Source organism: Pan paniscus, chromosome 10 (assembly GCF_029289425.2).
Source record: "Pan paniscus chromosome 10, NHGRI_mPanPan1-v2.0_pri, whole genome shotgun sequence".
Classification (NCBI taxonomy): domain Eukaryota; kingdom Metazoa; phylum Chordata; class Mammalia; order Primates; family Hominidae; genus Pan; species Pan paniscus.
This window is the reverse complement of record NC_073259.2, coordinates 120,018,310-120,034,517: the sequence shown is the minus strand read 5'-3', so window position 1 is coordinate 120,034,517 and position 16,208 is coordinate 120,018,310. Positions and strand designations below refer to the sequence as shown.

Genomic DNA, 16,208 nt, shown 5'->3' with positions numbered 1-16,208 from the left:
AAAAATACCAAAAAAATTAGCCGGGCATTGTAGCACATGCCTGGAGTCCTAGCTACTCCGGGGGCTGAAGCAGGAGGATCACTTGAGCCACTGTACCCCAGCCTGGGTGACAGAGACAGACCCTGTCTCAAAAAAAAAAAAAAAAGTGTGTAAAAACAATCCCTGTATATCCCTGATAAACGGTGTAAGCATTTAGCACTAGCTAGGTGCATTTATGGAGGTTAATTGAAGAAAAAACGTGTTCCCACTGTTTCCATTCTTTTGACATCACTTCCTCTTCTCCCTTCTCTCTCTCACACACACATACACACACCCACACCCACACACACACACACACACACACATACAGGTTTGATTATAGGAGTATTATTTACAGTGCTGGCATTCCTGCCTGGTTTGACTCAGCAAGGGAAATTCTTCTTGACTCCATGCCAACCCTGGGAGACCCAGTTCTGTTATTTATCTCCTGTTGTGACCTTAGACAAATCATCTCCCTTTCTTGCACCTCCAATTTTTCATTGTAAAATGAAGTGTTGGCCGGGCGCAGTGGCTTATGCCTATAATCTCAGCACTTAGGGAGGCCAAGGCGGGCAGATCACGAGGTCAGGAGATTGAGACCATTCGGGCTAACACGGTGAAACTCCATCTCTACTAAAAATACAAAAAATTAGCCAGACGTGGTGGCAGGCGCCTGTAGTCCCAGCTACTCAGGAGGCTGAGGCAGGAGAATGGCGTGAACCTGGGAGGCGGAGCTTGCAGTGAGCCGAGATCATGCCACACTGCACTCCAGCCTGGGCGACAGAGAGAGACTCCGTCTCAAAAAAACAAAACAAAACAAAAACAAAAACAAGCAAACAAAATGAAGTGTTAGCCGGGCGTGGTGGCTCACACCTGTAATCCTAGCACTCTGGAAAGCCAAGATGGGTGGATCACCTGAGGTCAGGAGTTCGAGACCAGCCTGACTAATATGGAGAAACCCCGTCTCTACTAAAAATACAAAATTAGCCAGGCATGGTGGCGCATGCCTGTAATCCCAGCTATTTGGGAGGCTGAGGCAGGAGAATTGCTTGAACCCAGGAGGCAGAGGTTGCGGTGAGCCAAGATTGCACCATTGCACTCCAGCCTGGGCAACGAGAGCAAAACTCTTGTCTAAAAAAATAAAAATAAAAATAAAATAAAATGAAATGTTAGTCTATGTGATCTTTAATGTCCCTTCCACCCCCAAGATGCTATGATTCTATGAACTCTTCATCTGATTGACTTCTTAAGGAGGTACTCTTCTTACTTTTTTATGTTGTTCTAGACGTTCATGTTTGAAGAAGGGCAGGGGCAGAGAATGCTTTTAAAATTTCTGTCTCTTACTCTTTCTCGCTTTAAGGAGAAAGGACACTGAGGAAATAACTGAAAAAGTAACATGAAGAGGCCCTTAAGCAGTATCCTGAACAAGATATCATTGTCTATATAAGAGCTGTTCAACTTTTTTCAGTAATAAAAATATTTAATTCACAGTCTAGTTCAGTAGCTACTAGCTATATGTGGATACCGAAAACTTATAATGTGGCTAGTGTGATTGAGGAATTGAATTTTAAATTTTATTTAATTTTAATTAATTTTAATTTAATTAGCCACGTGCAGCTTCTGTATTGTGCAACACAGGATTATACTCTGGCACCTTTTCTTTAGTTTACCTCTGGGTATTCCATACTAATAATTACTCTTTTTTTTTTTTTTTTTTTTGAGATGGAATCTCGCTCTGTCACCAGGCTGAAGTGCAGTGGCACAATCTCGGCTCACTGCAGCCTCCGACTCCCTGGTTCAAGTGATTCTCCTGTCTCAGCCCCCCAAGTAGCTAGGATTACAGGCACATGCCACCACACCCAGCTAATTTTTGTATTTATAGTAGAGATGGGGTTTCATCATGTTGGCCAGGATGGTCTGGATCTTCTGACCTCGTGATTTGCCCTCCTCAGCCCCCCAAAGTGCTGGGATTACAGGCATGAGCCACCGCGCCCGGCCTACTCTTCCATATTTTAAACTCGCTTAGTTTCTTAGCTCCCTACAAGTTAGTAAGGACCCGTGGCTATATATCCTTTAGTATTCTGTAACTGAAAGATACTGTAAAGAAATAATTATTCAGTATCTTTCCCTTTAGGTAAATGAATGTCTAAAAAGTCCAGCAGCCTTACAGGGATAGCATTTCAAGTTTTTATTTATTCATTCATTCACTGAAAAGCCAGTAGACTAACTGTAGCTTGTGAGACTTATTCAGCCATAAGTCATTCCCTAAAGAAGTTGCCATGATTAGACCAGAAGCCAAGAATGGAGAAAACATGGGGCAATAATTTTCTGAGGCTTAAGCTCCTGGCAGCAGAACAAAAAAATATTTGAAAGAAAAATGGGAAGGACATAAGATTAGCTCTCAAATATGGTATCCTACTGCTTTCTATGCATACAAATGCATATCCTGTACTCTCTTTATAACCCATACTCTATCACTGGTTTCAAGAAGAAAAGCTTTAGCCGAAGAGATATATATATATATATATACACACATATATATGTGTGTATATATGTGTGTGTCTGTGTGTGTGTGTGTGTGTGTGTATATATATATATGTGGGGGGCAGGAGATTGAGGCCACAATGAGCTGTGATCATACCACTGCACTCCAGCCTGAGTAACAGAGTGAAACCCTGTCTCAAAAAAATAAAAAGAAAACCCAAAGAGGAAAAAGTATTTTATATGTATATATATATATATGAAGAAGGGAAAATATACATATATATATATATTTTTTGAGACAGAGTCTCACTCTGTTGCCCAGGCTGGAGTGCAGTGGTGCAATCTTGACTCACTGCAACCTCCGCCTCCCAGGTTCAAGCGATCCTCCTGCTTCAGCCTCCTGAGGAGCTGGGACTACAGGTGCATGCCACCACACCCGGCTAATTTTTGTATTTTTAGTAGAGACAGGGTTTTGCCATGTTGGCCAAGCTGGTCTTGAACTCCTGACCTCAGGTGATCCACCCACATCAGCTTCCCAAAGTGCTGGGACTACAGACATAAGCCACCATGCCCAACCATAGCCTAAGATATTAACTCCACTACCTATTAGTCTGCTGTTGTAGTAGCTACATACACACACACACACAAACACACACACACACACAAAGAGCTTTGAAGATACTTTTTCTTCTTTGGGTTTTCTTTTCTTTTTATTTTTTTGATACAAGGTTTCACTCTGTCACTCACGCTGGAGTGCAGTAATATGATCACAGTTCACTGCTGCCTCAATCTCCTGGGCCCAAGTGATCCTCCCATCTCAGCCTCCCAAGTTGCTGGGACCGCAGATGTGTGCCACCATGCCTGGCTAATTTTTTCTTTTTTTTTTTTTAATTGTAGTTTTGTAGAGATGGGCGGAGTAGGGGGTCATACTATGTTGCCTAGGCTAGTCTTGAACTCCTGGGCTCAAGTGATCCTTCTGCCTTGGCCTCCCAAAGTGCTGGGATTACAGATGTGAGCCACTGTGTTAGGCCTGAGTTCTCTTTGAAATACTCTAGCAAGACTTCTGCCATAAACTTTTTTTTTTTTTTTTTTGAGACGGATTCTCATTCTGTCACCAGGCTGGAGTGCAGTGGCATGATCTCTGGTCACTGCAACCTCCACCTCCCGGGTTCAAGCAATTCTCTTGCCTCAGCCTCCTGAGTAGCTGGGACTACAGGTGCATGGCACCACACCCAGCTAATTTTTGTATTTTTAGTAGAGACAGGGTTTCACTATGTTGGCCCAGATGGTCTCAATCACTTGACCTCGTGATCCACCTGTCTCGGCCTCCCATGGTGCTAGGATTACAGGCATGAGCCACTGCACCCAGCCAGCAATAAGCTTTTTATCAGAGATTCATTGGTACCCAGGTAAAAATAGGAGTTAAACACTGGATAACCACCTGACAGAGGAAAGAATAAAAAGTGAAGAAGGGAAGTGAGTGGGAGGGGTCACAAAAAACAATTTTATTTATTTTCCTAAAGTCAACGCTAGCTGTCCTATTCCTGCTCCAAACTGTTTGGGGCAAATTAATTACCAATATCTGATTATTGATTAATTACTCACTTAATGCTTATTGATCCCTAACAATGCCATTCCAAATATAATATGTTTTCTATCTTAAATTAGAAAAAAGCTTATTTTTAATTCTATTATTTCTTTAAGATGTTCTGTTCAAAGTCTTACATCATAAAGTCCTAGAGGGTAGGAAAAACTATTCTGTAAGTTGTTTTACAGTGTCTAACACAAGTCAAGATTTTGAAAATGTTCTATCGTGTAGTGTCTAACAGTCTTATATCCAAAGGGCATATTTGACCCTGCCCTATTATACTAATCCTGGACTATTACACTTTTTACTGGTCGTCTTATAAGAAGGGTTTCATTCCACTCATAAAGTCTGAAGAAGTCCACACATCTCTGGGTCTAAGAGAAAAGAGCTGAACTGTTATTAGAAGATAGAGGGTTACTATATGATTTCATATATGCCTTTCTTTTTAAAAGAATTTGTTTGAGTACCCAAAGTCCATATTAGGCTACTTCCTGCAGGCTTTCTTTGTGGCTTTGTTGTTGTTGTTGTTGTACTTTTTAGAATATAGTAATAGAGATAAAATTCTATTATATACAGTGCTAATAAGGAACTATCTATTTGATGAATTTTATAGCAAATATTGCTTGACAGAAGCAAACTGGCTTTTGGAAATCTTTTTGTTCTATTGAGTGTTAACTGATGATCTGGTATTTATTATTATATGATTGACAATGTCTTAAGACATTTCTCACATTTATTATTTTCATAGGTGATAGATTATACTTGTCGAGTTGGTCAAATGGCCTTTGTTTTCTCAAGGTAAAATTTTTTCTTTACTTCTTAGCGAGGTGTAGACTCTCATTATTCTGGTGTTCAGGTGGGAACAAATAGGACAGTGCCCTTTATTTCCATTGTCAGTCCTAAGTCCTCACAGAGCCTAACTTAGAAACAACAAATATGTGTTCATTGGTTCCATTTTTCCACATTGAATAGGGAAGTAGCTTGATGTTATAGATTTGGGTTTTAGCTCCAAATCTACCATCAACTCTATGTAACTAACCTTGAACAAATTTCTTTGAGTCTTTGGATCACTTATTCCTTTTCCTGTATCATAAAGAGTTGTAATAGATGGCCTTCAGGATATCATCTACTTTATAACATTGGGTAAGACTCTTAGGATTACAGAGTCCAGAAAGGGTTTGGATCTCACCTAAAGTGGTGGCCATATCAGAGTTGGTTTTAGACTTTGTGACTTTTGTTCCTGGATCTTTTCCTCTTACAGGGAGCTGGCTATATTTAGAAGGATAAATAGCTGGCTATTTAAAGCTACACTTTGGAAAAGCTCCCAAGAAGGGGCTGATGAGAATGAGATTATCCCTGGTCACCATAGAAAGTAAAACAGACTGCACACAGAACTCCTTAGTAGATTTTCCTTTCACTCTGACCCGCTTGCATTTTTATCTGACCATACAGCTCCCAGAGATTCTCTGTGAAACTATGGTAGCGTTCATTAACCTAGGTATAAAATTAATTCCCTACTGCATTGTACTTCCCTAGGAACTGGAAAAGAAGGAATACCTAAGGTATTTGAGGTATTTTTCTTGAAGAAATTAAATGTGTTATTTGTGGAGATTGGTGGGATGATAGAGTTGAGGGAAGAGCAGGATAATATTCTTCAAAGGAGGAAGGGCATGAAAAAGAGTGGATATTAGGGTGATACTTTTTTTCCCTCCCAGCCTGATACCTCTGCTATTGATGACACCTGTATTCTGTCTGGGCAATACTAGTGAATGTTTCCAAAACTTCAGTCAGAGCCACAAGTAAGTAAGAACTAAATGTATAATTTTCATGGCAGACTACACCTATTTGTTTCTATAAATAGAGCTGGAAAAAGACTTTCCACATAATTCTGACCAAAGTGCTAATATTAGAAATGGGCTAAGGAACAAGATGTAGTAAAGGCTGAAAATATATAAGTAAAAGTGTAACACAAAATGACTACAAGATAATGTGTCTGTGGGGGAGAGACAAGGTTTTATGAGCAAGAGTTAGCAAAATGATAAGTAAAATAACATGCTTATTAACTCTTGTTGAGCAGCTCTTTTCTTACATCTGTAGTAGTACTCCTGTTTATTGATTTTCTTCCTAGGTGTATCTTGATGCACTCACCACCATCAGCCGTGGCTGAACTCCCACCTTCTGCCAACACATCTGTCTGTAGCACACTTTATTTTTATGGTATCGCCATTTTCCTGGGCAGCTTTGTACTCAGCCTCCTTACCATTATGGTATGGTACCACCCTACCTTCCTTTGTGGAGAGATGAGGAAATGAAGGGGATGGGCCAGTATTCCCAGGACCTGGGAAAGATGGGGCGGAGAGGCACTTCTTGTGGTCCTAGAACTAAGAAAGTAGCTAGGAGATCTTGACAATATAATTACTGCCTCAGACTTTTGCACTTCCCCAAATCAAATGATAAGAGAGAGAAAAGAGCTTGTATTTATTAGGTGAAAATTATGCTCACTCTACAACTAGTATAGGCTTCATCAATCCCCTATGGCCAGAAAACTCATATGTGCCAAATATATCCTTTACATAGTTAGGATGACACTCGGAAACATAGAACATATGCTTTGATTTAATTTTCCAAATAATAAAATAATTTTCTTTTTTAAATTCTTCATTTGGCCATAAATTTGCATTTATGCTATGTCTAACTGGGGCTAAAGTGCTAAGTGGCTCATGAAGTTTTCAGATACTCATTTGATATCATCAGGATGATATACAATTAGAATAATTAGCCAGGGGATAGTAAGTTACATAACTGCCTCATACAAAAGCAGTAAATGAGCAAATATGCCTTTGTATTTCCCATATCTATTTTTCAGTATCATTTTCTCCTCTTTTTATATTTCAGTTCAAGAATTACAAGGTATCTACCTGTAGATCAAATGTGTCCCACTAGCACCTGTGAACTAGATACAGTTATGGGGAATTTCCTTTGGCAATTCAAACATAAGTTATAGAGATGGCTCGGTTTGGCTGGGCGCAATGGCTCATACCTGTAATCCCAGCACTTTGAGAGGCCAAGGCGGGTAGATCACTTGAGGCCAGGAATTCGAAACTAGTCTGGCCAACATGGCTAAACCCCGTCTCTACTAAAAATACAAAAATTAGCCAGGCATGGTGGCATGTGCATATAGTCCCAGCTACTCAGGAGGCAGAGGCATGAGAATCGCTTGAACCCAGGAGACAGAGGTCACAGTAAGCTGAGATCGTGCCCCTCCAGCCTGGGCAACAGAGGATACTCTGTCTCAAAACACACACACACACACACACACACACACACACACACACACACACACACACACGAGATGGCTCAGTTCAAATCAACAGGTTGTAAAGAGTACACAATAACTAGTTCATATTAAAATGGGTTTGATGGTTTACGTTTGGAACTGACTAACAAGAGAGACAGGTCCCAAATCCTGGCACCCTGAGGATTCCTGATTGCTTCTTTAGAATAGCCCAGGTTTCAGTGTATATTCAGAATTAGCATTCTAGATTCTTTAAAAATCAGCAGATGGCGGCCGGGCATGGTGGCTCATGCCTGTAATCCTAGCACTTTGGGAGGCCGAGGCAGGCAGATTGCCTGAGCTCAGGAGTTTGAGACCAGCCTGGGCAACACAGTGAAACCCCGTCTCTACTAAAATACAAAAAAAATTAGCTGGGCATGGCGGCATGCACCTGTAGTCCCAGCTGCTTGGGAGGCTGAGGCAGGAGAATTGCTTGAACCCGGGAGGTGGAGGTTGCAGTGAGCTGAGATCGTGCCACTGCACTCCAGCCCGGGCAACAGAGCAAGACTCCATCTCTAAAAAAATAAATAAATCAACAGATGGTGAACTGATTCTTTTAGACGTTAAGTTTTCTCAAACTCAAGTCTCCTTTTGATGCTTATGTAGGGAAAAGAGACTATGTACATGGCTGAACTTGATTAAGTAATGAGGTTATTAATTTAGAGAGTAGATCTGGATTAGGGAAAAGATTCAGATTTGTTACCAAGAGTGTTATCTAATTTAATTTTTGCAAAAAAACACATTGGACTTTTGAACTGATTTATATTTGTTTCATGAGCTAAACCTTATTCAGACAGCTGACAGTAGGGAAAAAGCAATTTGTTTTCCATCTAAAGGCAAGAAGTGACTTTCTTTCTTTTTTTCTTTCTTTTTTTTTGAGACGGTGTCTCGGTCTGTTGCCCAGGCTGGAGTGCAATGGCACATCTCAGCTCACTACAACCTCTGCCTCCCAGGTTCAAGCAATTCTCCTGCCTCAGCCTCCTGAGTAGCTGGAATTAAAGGCACATGCCACCACGACTGGCTAATTTTTGTATTTTTAGTAGACACAGGTTTCACCATGCTGGTCAGGCTGTCTTGAACTCCTGACCTTGTGATCTGCCTGCCTCAGCCTCCCAAAGTGTTGGGATTATAGGTGTGAGCCACCGCACCGGGTGCAAAGTGACTTTCTAAAACTTCTGTTGCTTAGAGTTGAGAATTTAAGCTCAGCCATGGTGCTGAAGTGTTAAGCATAGAACACTTTCTAACAAAATCTCTAATAAAGTGTTTTAAGAGGAACTAGTTAGAGCTTACTTTTAACTTCCTGGGTAAACTGTGATTAGCCTCAGTGGGGGGAAATGCCCAGAGGTTGATGTAAGGTTCATGTGTTAAACGTGATACACAAGTTTGGCTAGTTATCTGTCCAGTTCCCTAGCCTAGTAAAAGTTCACTCTGAAGGTAATTTTCTCTTAAAAAAAGCCTGATCTCAGAAAGTAAAGACAAGAGAATGGGGTCGTTCCTGTTGTGAGATTCTAAGAGAATAATCTTTTTAAAATGATAGGAGGATAGACCTGGGGCATTTTACTAAGCTTTAAGCAAACTGCTCACTGCTGTACTCATATTTAGGTCTTACTTATCCGAGCCCAGACATTGTATAAGAAGTTTGTGAAGTCAACTGGCTTTCTGGGGAGTGAACAGTGGGCAGTGATTCACATTGTGGACCAACGGGTGCGCTTCTACCCAGTGGCCTTCTTTTGCTGCTGGGGCCCAGGTAGGTACTTAACAAGAAGAGATGGGCAGTGAAGAGGGCAGTTATTAGGTTCTGGTCAAGCAAAGTGGTCTCACTAAGAAGGATGGCTGAGGTCGGGCACAGTGGCTCACACCTGTAATCCCAGCACTTTGGGAGGCCGAGGCAGGTGGATCACGAGGTCAGGAGATAGAGACCATCCTGGCTAACATGGTGAAACCCCGTCTCTACTAAAAATACAAAAAAAAAAAATTAGCCGGGCGTGGTGGTAGGCGCCTGTAGTCCCAGCTACTTGGGAGGCTGAGGCAGGAGAATGGTGTGAACCTGGGAGGTGGAGCTTGCAGGGAGCCAAGATTGCACCACTGCACTCCAGCCTGGGTGACAGGGCGAGACTCCATCTCAAAAAAAAAAAAAAAAAAAGAAGGATGGCTGCAAATTCCTATTCAGTTTACAAAATTTGTATGGGCCCTACCCATATTTCCAGTTTTTACTACCCTCCTTAACTCCTTTTGCTTCTTATGTTTTAGAAATTGAGATAATTAGACATGAGATGCACCATGATATAAGAGGAGAAAACATTGTGACAGACTTGGAGATATTAACACCTGCCCTTCCTACTACATAAGGTTATAGTGAGGATCAGGTTAGATAATTTTTTTTTTTTTTTTGAGACAGAGTCTCACTCTGTTGCCCAGGCTGGAGTGCAGTGGTGCAATCTCAGCTCACTACAACCTCTGCCTCCCAGGTTCAAGCAATTCTCCTGCCTCAGCCTCCCGAGTAGCTGGGATTACAGGCGCATGCCACCATGCCCAGCTAATTTTTGTATTTTTAATAGAGACAGGGTTTCGCCATGTTGGCCAGGCTGGTCTCAACCTCCTGACCTCAGGTGATCTGCCCACCTTGGCCTCCCAAAGTGCTGGGATTGTAGGCATGAGCCACTGCGCCTGCCCAGATTGTATAATTTTTATGAAAGAGCTTGGGAAAATCTGAATTGATAGGAAGTATAAATTATTACCTTCCTGTAGTATATCCTGCTACCATTACTACACTAATAATCTACAAAGTTTCATCAATAAAGACTAGAAATTGGAGGCCTAAGACTCATTGCTTTGCATAACAAGTTAACGTCACTGATGGATTTTATTATGCCTATTGTTTCCATTCTGATAATGCTCAGACGTGTGTGGAGGAACCTGATACTTTAGCCAGTCAGGGCTGACAAGAAGGTTTACACTTTGTGTATTCACAGCTGTCATTCTAATGATCATAAAGCTGACTAAGCCACAGGACACCAAGCTTCACATGGCCCTTTATGTTCTCCAGGTAACACCTTCAACATTCAGTTTCTCTGTTCTTACACCCGCTTATCCTATTTTCTTATACTACCTTTACTCGGTAAGGATGATTTTTTCCCTCCGGGTACTTCTACATTGCAAAAGAGAAAATGTATTATTTACACTCAGTTATGAAGAATGTGAAAATTTTCTCAAAGTCGAGGTAGATGATGTTGTAAAAGTACCTCCATGCATTCCAGAGCGTATATATCTCTGGTCAACTTCATTTTACTGATGTGTTTTTAAGGAATGGGCAGCAAAAATAAACAAGATCTGCCAGGTATGTTCTTATGAAACATTGATAGTGACATGGTTCTCTCCCATCCAGAGTAAACTGAATGGGACAAATGAGCTATTCTTGGTGAATGGTGAGGAGGGGATGGAATGATCATCTCTCTTTTTTTTTCTTTATTGGATTTAAGAAGATTTTTGGGCTATCTGACTATTCTGATGAGACAGTTTTCTCAAGGGTACCCTGGAAAATGAGGCAATAAGGGGGGGCACTGAAGCTATTTCATTGTCCCTATGTATATACTAAGAAGTATGAGCAACTCTCAGTCATCCGTAACAGTGTAGTGTAGACAGTGAGTTCAGGATGAACTAGAAAAATATAAAAAACTGATGTCAGATCTTCATGTTTGAGATTGAGAAAATATAACAATGCTTTATGAATAAGGGGAGTGAGAATTATTCCCTGGATCCCTGAAAACCTGAAGCATGGGCTGCATCACCCCTTCATCTCCTCCAGGCTCTAACGGCAACATCTCAGGGTCTACTCAACTGTGGAGTATATGGCTGGACGCAGCACAAATTCCACCAACTAAAGCAGGAGGCTCGGCGTGATGCAGATACCCAGACACCATTATTATGCTCACAGAAGAGATTCTATAGCAGGGGCTTAAATTCACTGGAATCCACCCTGACTTTTCCTGCCAGTACTTCTACCATTTTTTGAAACTACAATACTGGAACATCCAGGAACTGGAGTTATTCTACGCTAATGGATTGGAAAGAATGTTGGGAAAGGACATCTTAAATCTTTTCTAACTATGCCCTAAACTGCAGAACTCAAAGGAAATATAGTGCCATTGTTAGTAGTCATTCTAGATGAATTGGGAGTATCTCTCCAGTTATTCCCAGATTCACTAGTGATCCTTAAAGTCTCTATTCAGGGAGAGGAAGACACTTTCCATCTCAGAGATAGACTCGTGTTACCTTGATGGATATTGGATTTGTCTAAGTCTCTTCTAGAAAAAATAAATTCTAGATTATTATTTATATGTGTCATTTCAAAGCTGTCTACTCCATGGTTGCAGGGGAAGTGGGGGCAGGGGGCATGCAACAACTTGCTCAGGTCTTGCCATTGCTATTACTGTCTCTAAAGTTGAACACAGAAAATCCTGGGTTTCCATTCTGTGAAGAGTTTTGGAAACTCATAAGAAACAAGGAGAACTACTATCAAAAAAGTGACAGTGGGACCTTTAGACACACCACATCTTAGTCTCATATGTTCAGTTCTGTTCTAGGACTTGAACAATAGGGATCACCCCACTCTAGAATACTAAGACTAAACTTTTGAAGTCACAGGGACAATAAGATTTAAGAGAAATAGAGACTAAAAAAAACAGATGTTCACACGCTGGCCAAGTGATACAATAAGGAGCTAAATAATACTTACTGGTTAGATATATGGACTAGTTGGAGATACGGACAGAGAGAAGGCTAGTGCAAATGCCCCTGAATCTGCAGAAAACGTTTCAAAATTTTAACTGCGGAGAGACCAGTTGGCACCCCTTCAGAAAGGTGAAACATGTTGTTGCTCATATTTGGACCATTGGTCAAAATCCTGGAAAGTACCAGGGCTATGCATTTCTCAGTTGTATCTGTAGAGCTAAGAATACAATGAGTGTTGAATCTTTCTTTCATGAAGATATACCCCACTTTGCAGCTCTCATAGCTCATGAGCTTGGCCACAGCTTGGATATGAAACATGACTATATGGCCTACACGTGTCATGGCCAGAACCTTTGTATTATGCATAAATTTATTACTATAGATATGGGCTTCAGCAACTGAAGCTTCCACTGATTCCATTAGTTTTTGCATAGCCACAGAGAAGACTGACTGTTTAATAAACTTGAGCACCAAATCTCCTTTGGAAAGCCATATTGTGGGGACAAGATAGTGATGAAGGAGAAGAATGCAAGTGTGGCATTCTTTGATTGTGATTCTTCTGCATGGACATTTACCTCATTTAAATAGACTGATTTTGATCCTTGGTCTAAAATTCCCTCTGTATCTGAGATATGGGCACTTCCCTATTTGATATGATATATGTCCATTAGCATAAGGGGAATCAGCTATGAGATCCTGAGTATAAAACACCAGGGATCGGCTTGAAAAAAAAAAAAAAAACCCAGCAAGTCCTGGAAGGAAGTATGAGTAGACCTTTCCTGTAATATATAAGTAGCATGGAAAGGAAAAAGAGATTAGAGCGCCAAGTTGTTTTAAATGTTCCAGGGTCTAGGGAATAAATCTCTCAGATGTACTCATATCTAGGGCATCAGATGGGGTTTCACCATGTTGCTCTTTGAGACAGAGCGATACTCTGTCTTGAAAAAAAAAAAGAAAAGATAAATCCAGCTGATATTACAGTGTTCCCATGTACCTCGTCTACCTCCACACAGGATTTCTCCATTAGCATCTTTAATTAGTATGGTATGTTTGTTACAATTGATGAGCCAATACTGATACATTATTATAAACTAAAGTCCATAGTTTACATTAGGGCTCATTTTTTGTGTTATATAGTTGTATGAGTTTTGACAAATGTATAATGTCATGTAGCCACCATTGCCATGTTGTACAGAACAGTTTCACTGCCCTAAAAATCCCTTGTGTTCCACCTATTTATCTCTCCCTCTTTCTCTCCAAACCCCTGGCAACCACTGATCTTTTTGCTTTCTCTATAGTTTTGTGTTTTCCAAGTGACATATATTTAGCATACAGTATGTGACCTTTTCAGACTGTTCTTTTACTTTACAATATCCATGTAAGATTCCTCTATGTCTTTTTGTGACCTTATAGATCATTTCTTTTCATCACTGAATTATATTTCACTCTGGATGTACCACAGTATGTTTATTCACTCACTTATGAAGGCAAATCTTGCCAATTGAAGGACATTTTCCTGTGTTTGGCCATTATGAATAAAGCTGCTATCAGCATTTGTATACAGGTTTTGTGTGTACATAAGTGTTTGAGTAAATACCTAGGGGCATGATTGCTGGATCATATGGTAAGCCCATATGTAACGTTGTAAGAAACTGCCAAACTATCTTCCAAAGTGGCTATACCATTGTTCAGTGGATTACAGTTCCTGATGCTCCACATTCTAGCTAGCTTTTGGTATTGTCAGTGTTTTGTGTTTTTATTGGGGTTTTTTTGTTGTTGTTCGTCTGTTTTTTGAGACAGAGTCTCGCTCTGTCACCCAGGCTGGAGTGCAGTGCACAATCTTGGCTCACTGCAACCTCTGCCTCCCTGGTTCAAGTGATTCTCCTGCCTCAGCCTCCCGAGTAGCTGGGACTACAGGCATGTGCTACCATGCCTGGCTAATTTTTTGTATTTTTAGTAGAGACGTGGTTTCGCCATGTTAGCCAGGATGATCTCAATCTCATGACCTCCTGATCTGCCCGCCTCGGCCTCCCAAAGTGCTGGGATTACAGGTGTGAGCCACTGCACCTGGCCTCGTTTTGCAATTCCCTAATGTCATATGATATTGAGAATCTTTTTATGTGCTTATTTGCCATCTGTATATCTTTGGTAAGGTGTCTGGTCAGATCTTTTGCCCCTTTTTAAATTGGATTGTTTTCTTTTTGAGTTTTAAGAGTTCTTTGTATATTTAGGTACAAATCTTTTTATCATATATGTATTTTTGAAATATTTTCTCTCAGTCTATTGCTTGTCCTTTCATTCTCTTAACAGTGTCTTTGACAGAGCAGATTTTTAAAATGTTATTGAAGTCCAACTTATCATTTTTTTCTTTCATGGATCATGCTTTTTTGGTATTGTCTCTAAGAAGTCATCATTGGCCGGGCACCATGGCTCACGCCTGTAATCCCTGCACTTTGGGAAGCTGAGGCAGGTGTATTGCTTGCGCTCAGGAGTTCAAGACCAGCCTGGGCAACATGGCAAAAGCCCATCTCTACCAAAAATACAAAAAATTAGCTGGGTGTGGTGGTGAGCACTTGTGGTCCCAGCTACTCAGGAGGCTGAGGTGGGAGGATCGCTTGAGCCTGGGAGGCAGAGGTTGTTGTAGTGAGCCAAAATGGCACCACTGTACTACAGCCTGGAAGTTGTACAGCTTTGCGTTTTACATTTTAGTATATGATTAATTCCGAGTTAATTTTTGTGTAAGGAGTAAGTTCTGTGTCTAGATTCCTTTTTTTTTTTTTTTTTTTTTTTTGTAATGTGGATGTCTAATTGTTGCAGCACCATTTGTTGAAAAGGCTATATTTTCTCCATTGAATTTCCTTTGCTCCTTTGTCAGCAATCAGTTGATTGACTGTATTTTTGTGAGTCTGTTCCTGGATTCTCTATTCTATTTCATTGATCCATTTGTCCACTCTTACACCAAGATCACACTGTCTTAATTACTATAACCTTATAGTAAATTTTGAAGTCAGATTGTGTCAGTCCTTCAACTTTGTGCTTCTTCAGTATTGTGTTGGTTTGTGATTTCCATGTAAACTTTAGATTCAGTTTGTATTCGCAAAATAATTTGCTGGGCTTTAGATTGGGATTGTCTTGAATCTGTAGATCAAGTTGGGAAGAACTAACATGTTAACAATATTGAGTCTTCCTATCCATAAACAGGAAATATGTCTCCATGTATTTAGACCTCCTTTGATTTCTTTCAGCAGGGTTTTGCAGTTTTCCTCATATAGGTCTTGCACATATTTCATTAGACTTATATCTAAGTACTTCTCCCTTTGGAGGTTCTAATGTAAATGGCATTATGGTTACAATTTCAAATTCCACTTGTTTATTGCTAGCATGTAGGAAAGTGATTGATTTTTTATATTAACTTTGTAACCTGTAACCTTGCTGTAATCACATCTTAGTTCCAGAAGGGTGGTTCGTTTTTTGTTTTTGCCTATTCTTTGGGATTTTTCTACATAGATAATTGTGTCATCTGTAGGCAAAGACAGTTTTGTTTCTTCAATCTCAATCTGTTTGCCTTTTATTTCCTTTTTATTGTTTTATGGTGTTAGCTAGGACTTCCAGTACGAAGTTGAATAGAAGTGTTGAAAGGGTCATCCTTACTTACCTTATTCCCAATCTTAGTAGGAATGCATGCAGTTTCTCACCATTAAGTATAATGTTAGCTATAGGTTTTTTGTAGGTAGATTTTTTTATCAAGTTGATTTTTTTTTAAAATCAAGCTCCCCTCTATTCCTAGTTTGCTGAGAGGTTTTACTATGAATATGTGTCGATTTTGTCAAATTCTTTTTCTGCATCTACTGGTATTATTATATGATTTTTCTTCTTTAGTCCATTGACATAATGGATTATTTTAATTGATTTTTGAATGATGAACCAGCCTTGTATACCTGCAATAAATCGCACTTGGTTGTGGTGTATAATTCTTTATACACATTGGTTCAATTTGCTAATATTTTGTTGACAATTTTTTCATCTGTGTTCATAAAAGATACGGTCTGTAGT

The 16,208-nt window shown here is 40.2% G+C and overlaps 1 protein-coding gene across 3 annotated transcripts in view; it reads left to right on the top strand.

Moving 5' to 3' along the window:
* Positions 1-11,759, top strand: part of TMEM116 (transmembrane protein 116) — an 81,722-nt gene extending 69,963 nt beyond the window's left edge. For 2 of the 3 annotated variants that reach the window (XM_003832453.6, XM_063593693.1), the window contains 6 exons: positions 4,839-4,888; positions 5,806-5,889; positions 6,219-6,357; positions 9,027-9,171; positions 10,397-10,470; positions 11,230-11,759. In XM_003832453.6, the coding sequence (XP_003832501.1) occupies positions 4,839-4,888; positions 5,806-5,889; positions 6,219-6,357; positions 9,027-9,171; positions 10,397-10,470; positions 11,230-11,436 (699 nt within the window). In that variant the 3' untranslated portion in view covers positions 11,437-11,759. The remainder of the gene's footprint in view (positions 1-4,838; positions 4,889-5,805; positions 5,890-6,218; positions 6,358-9,026; positions 9,172-10,396; positions 10,471-11,229) is intronic. The other variant, XM_034934541.4, reaches the window with a different exon arrangement.
* Positions 11,760-16,208: the final 4,449 nt, after the last annotated feature.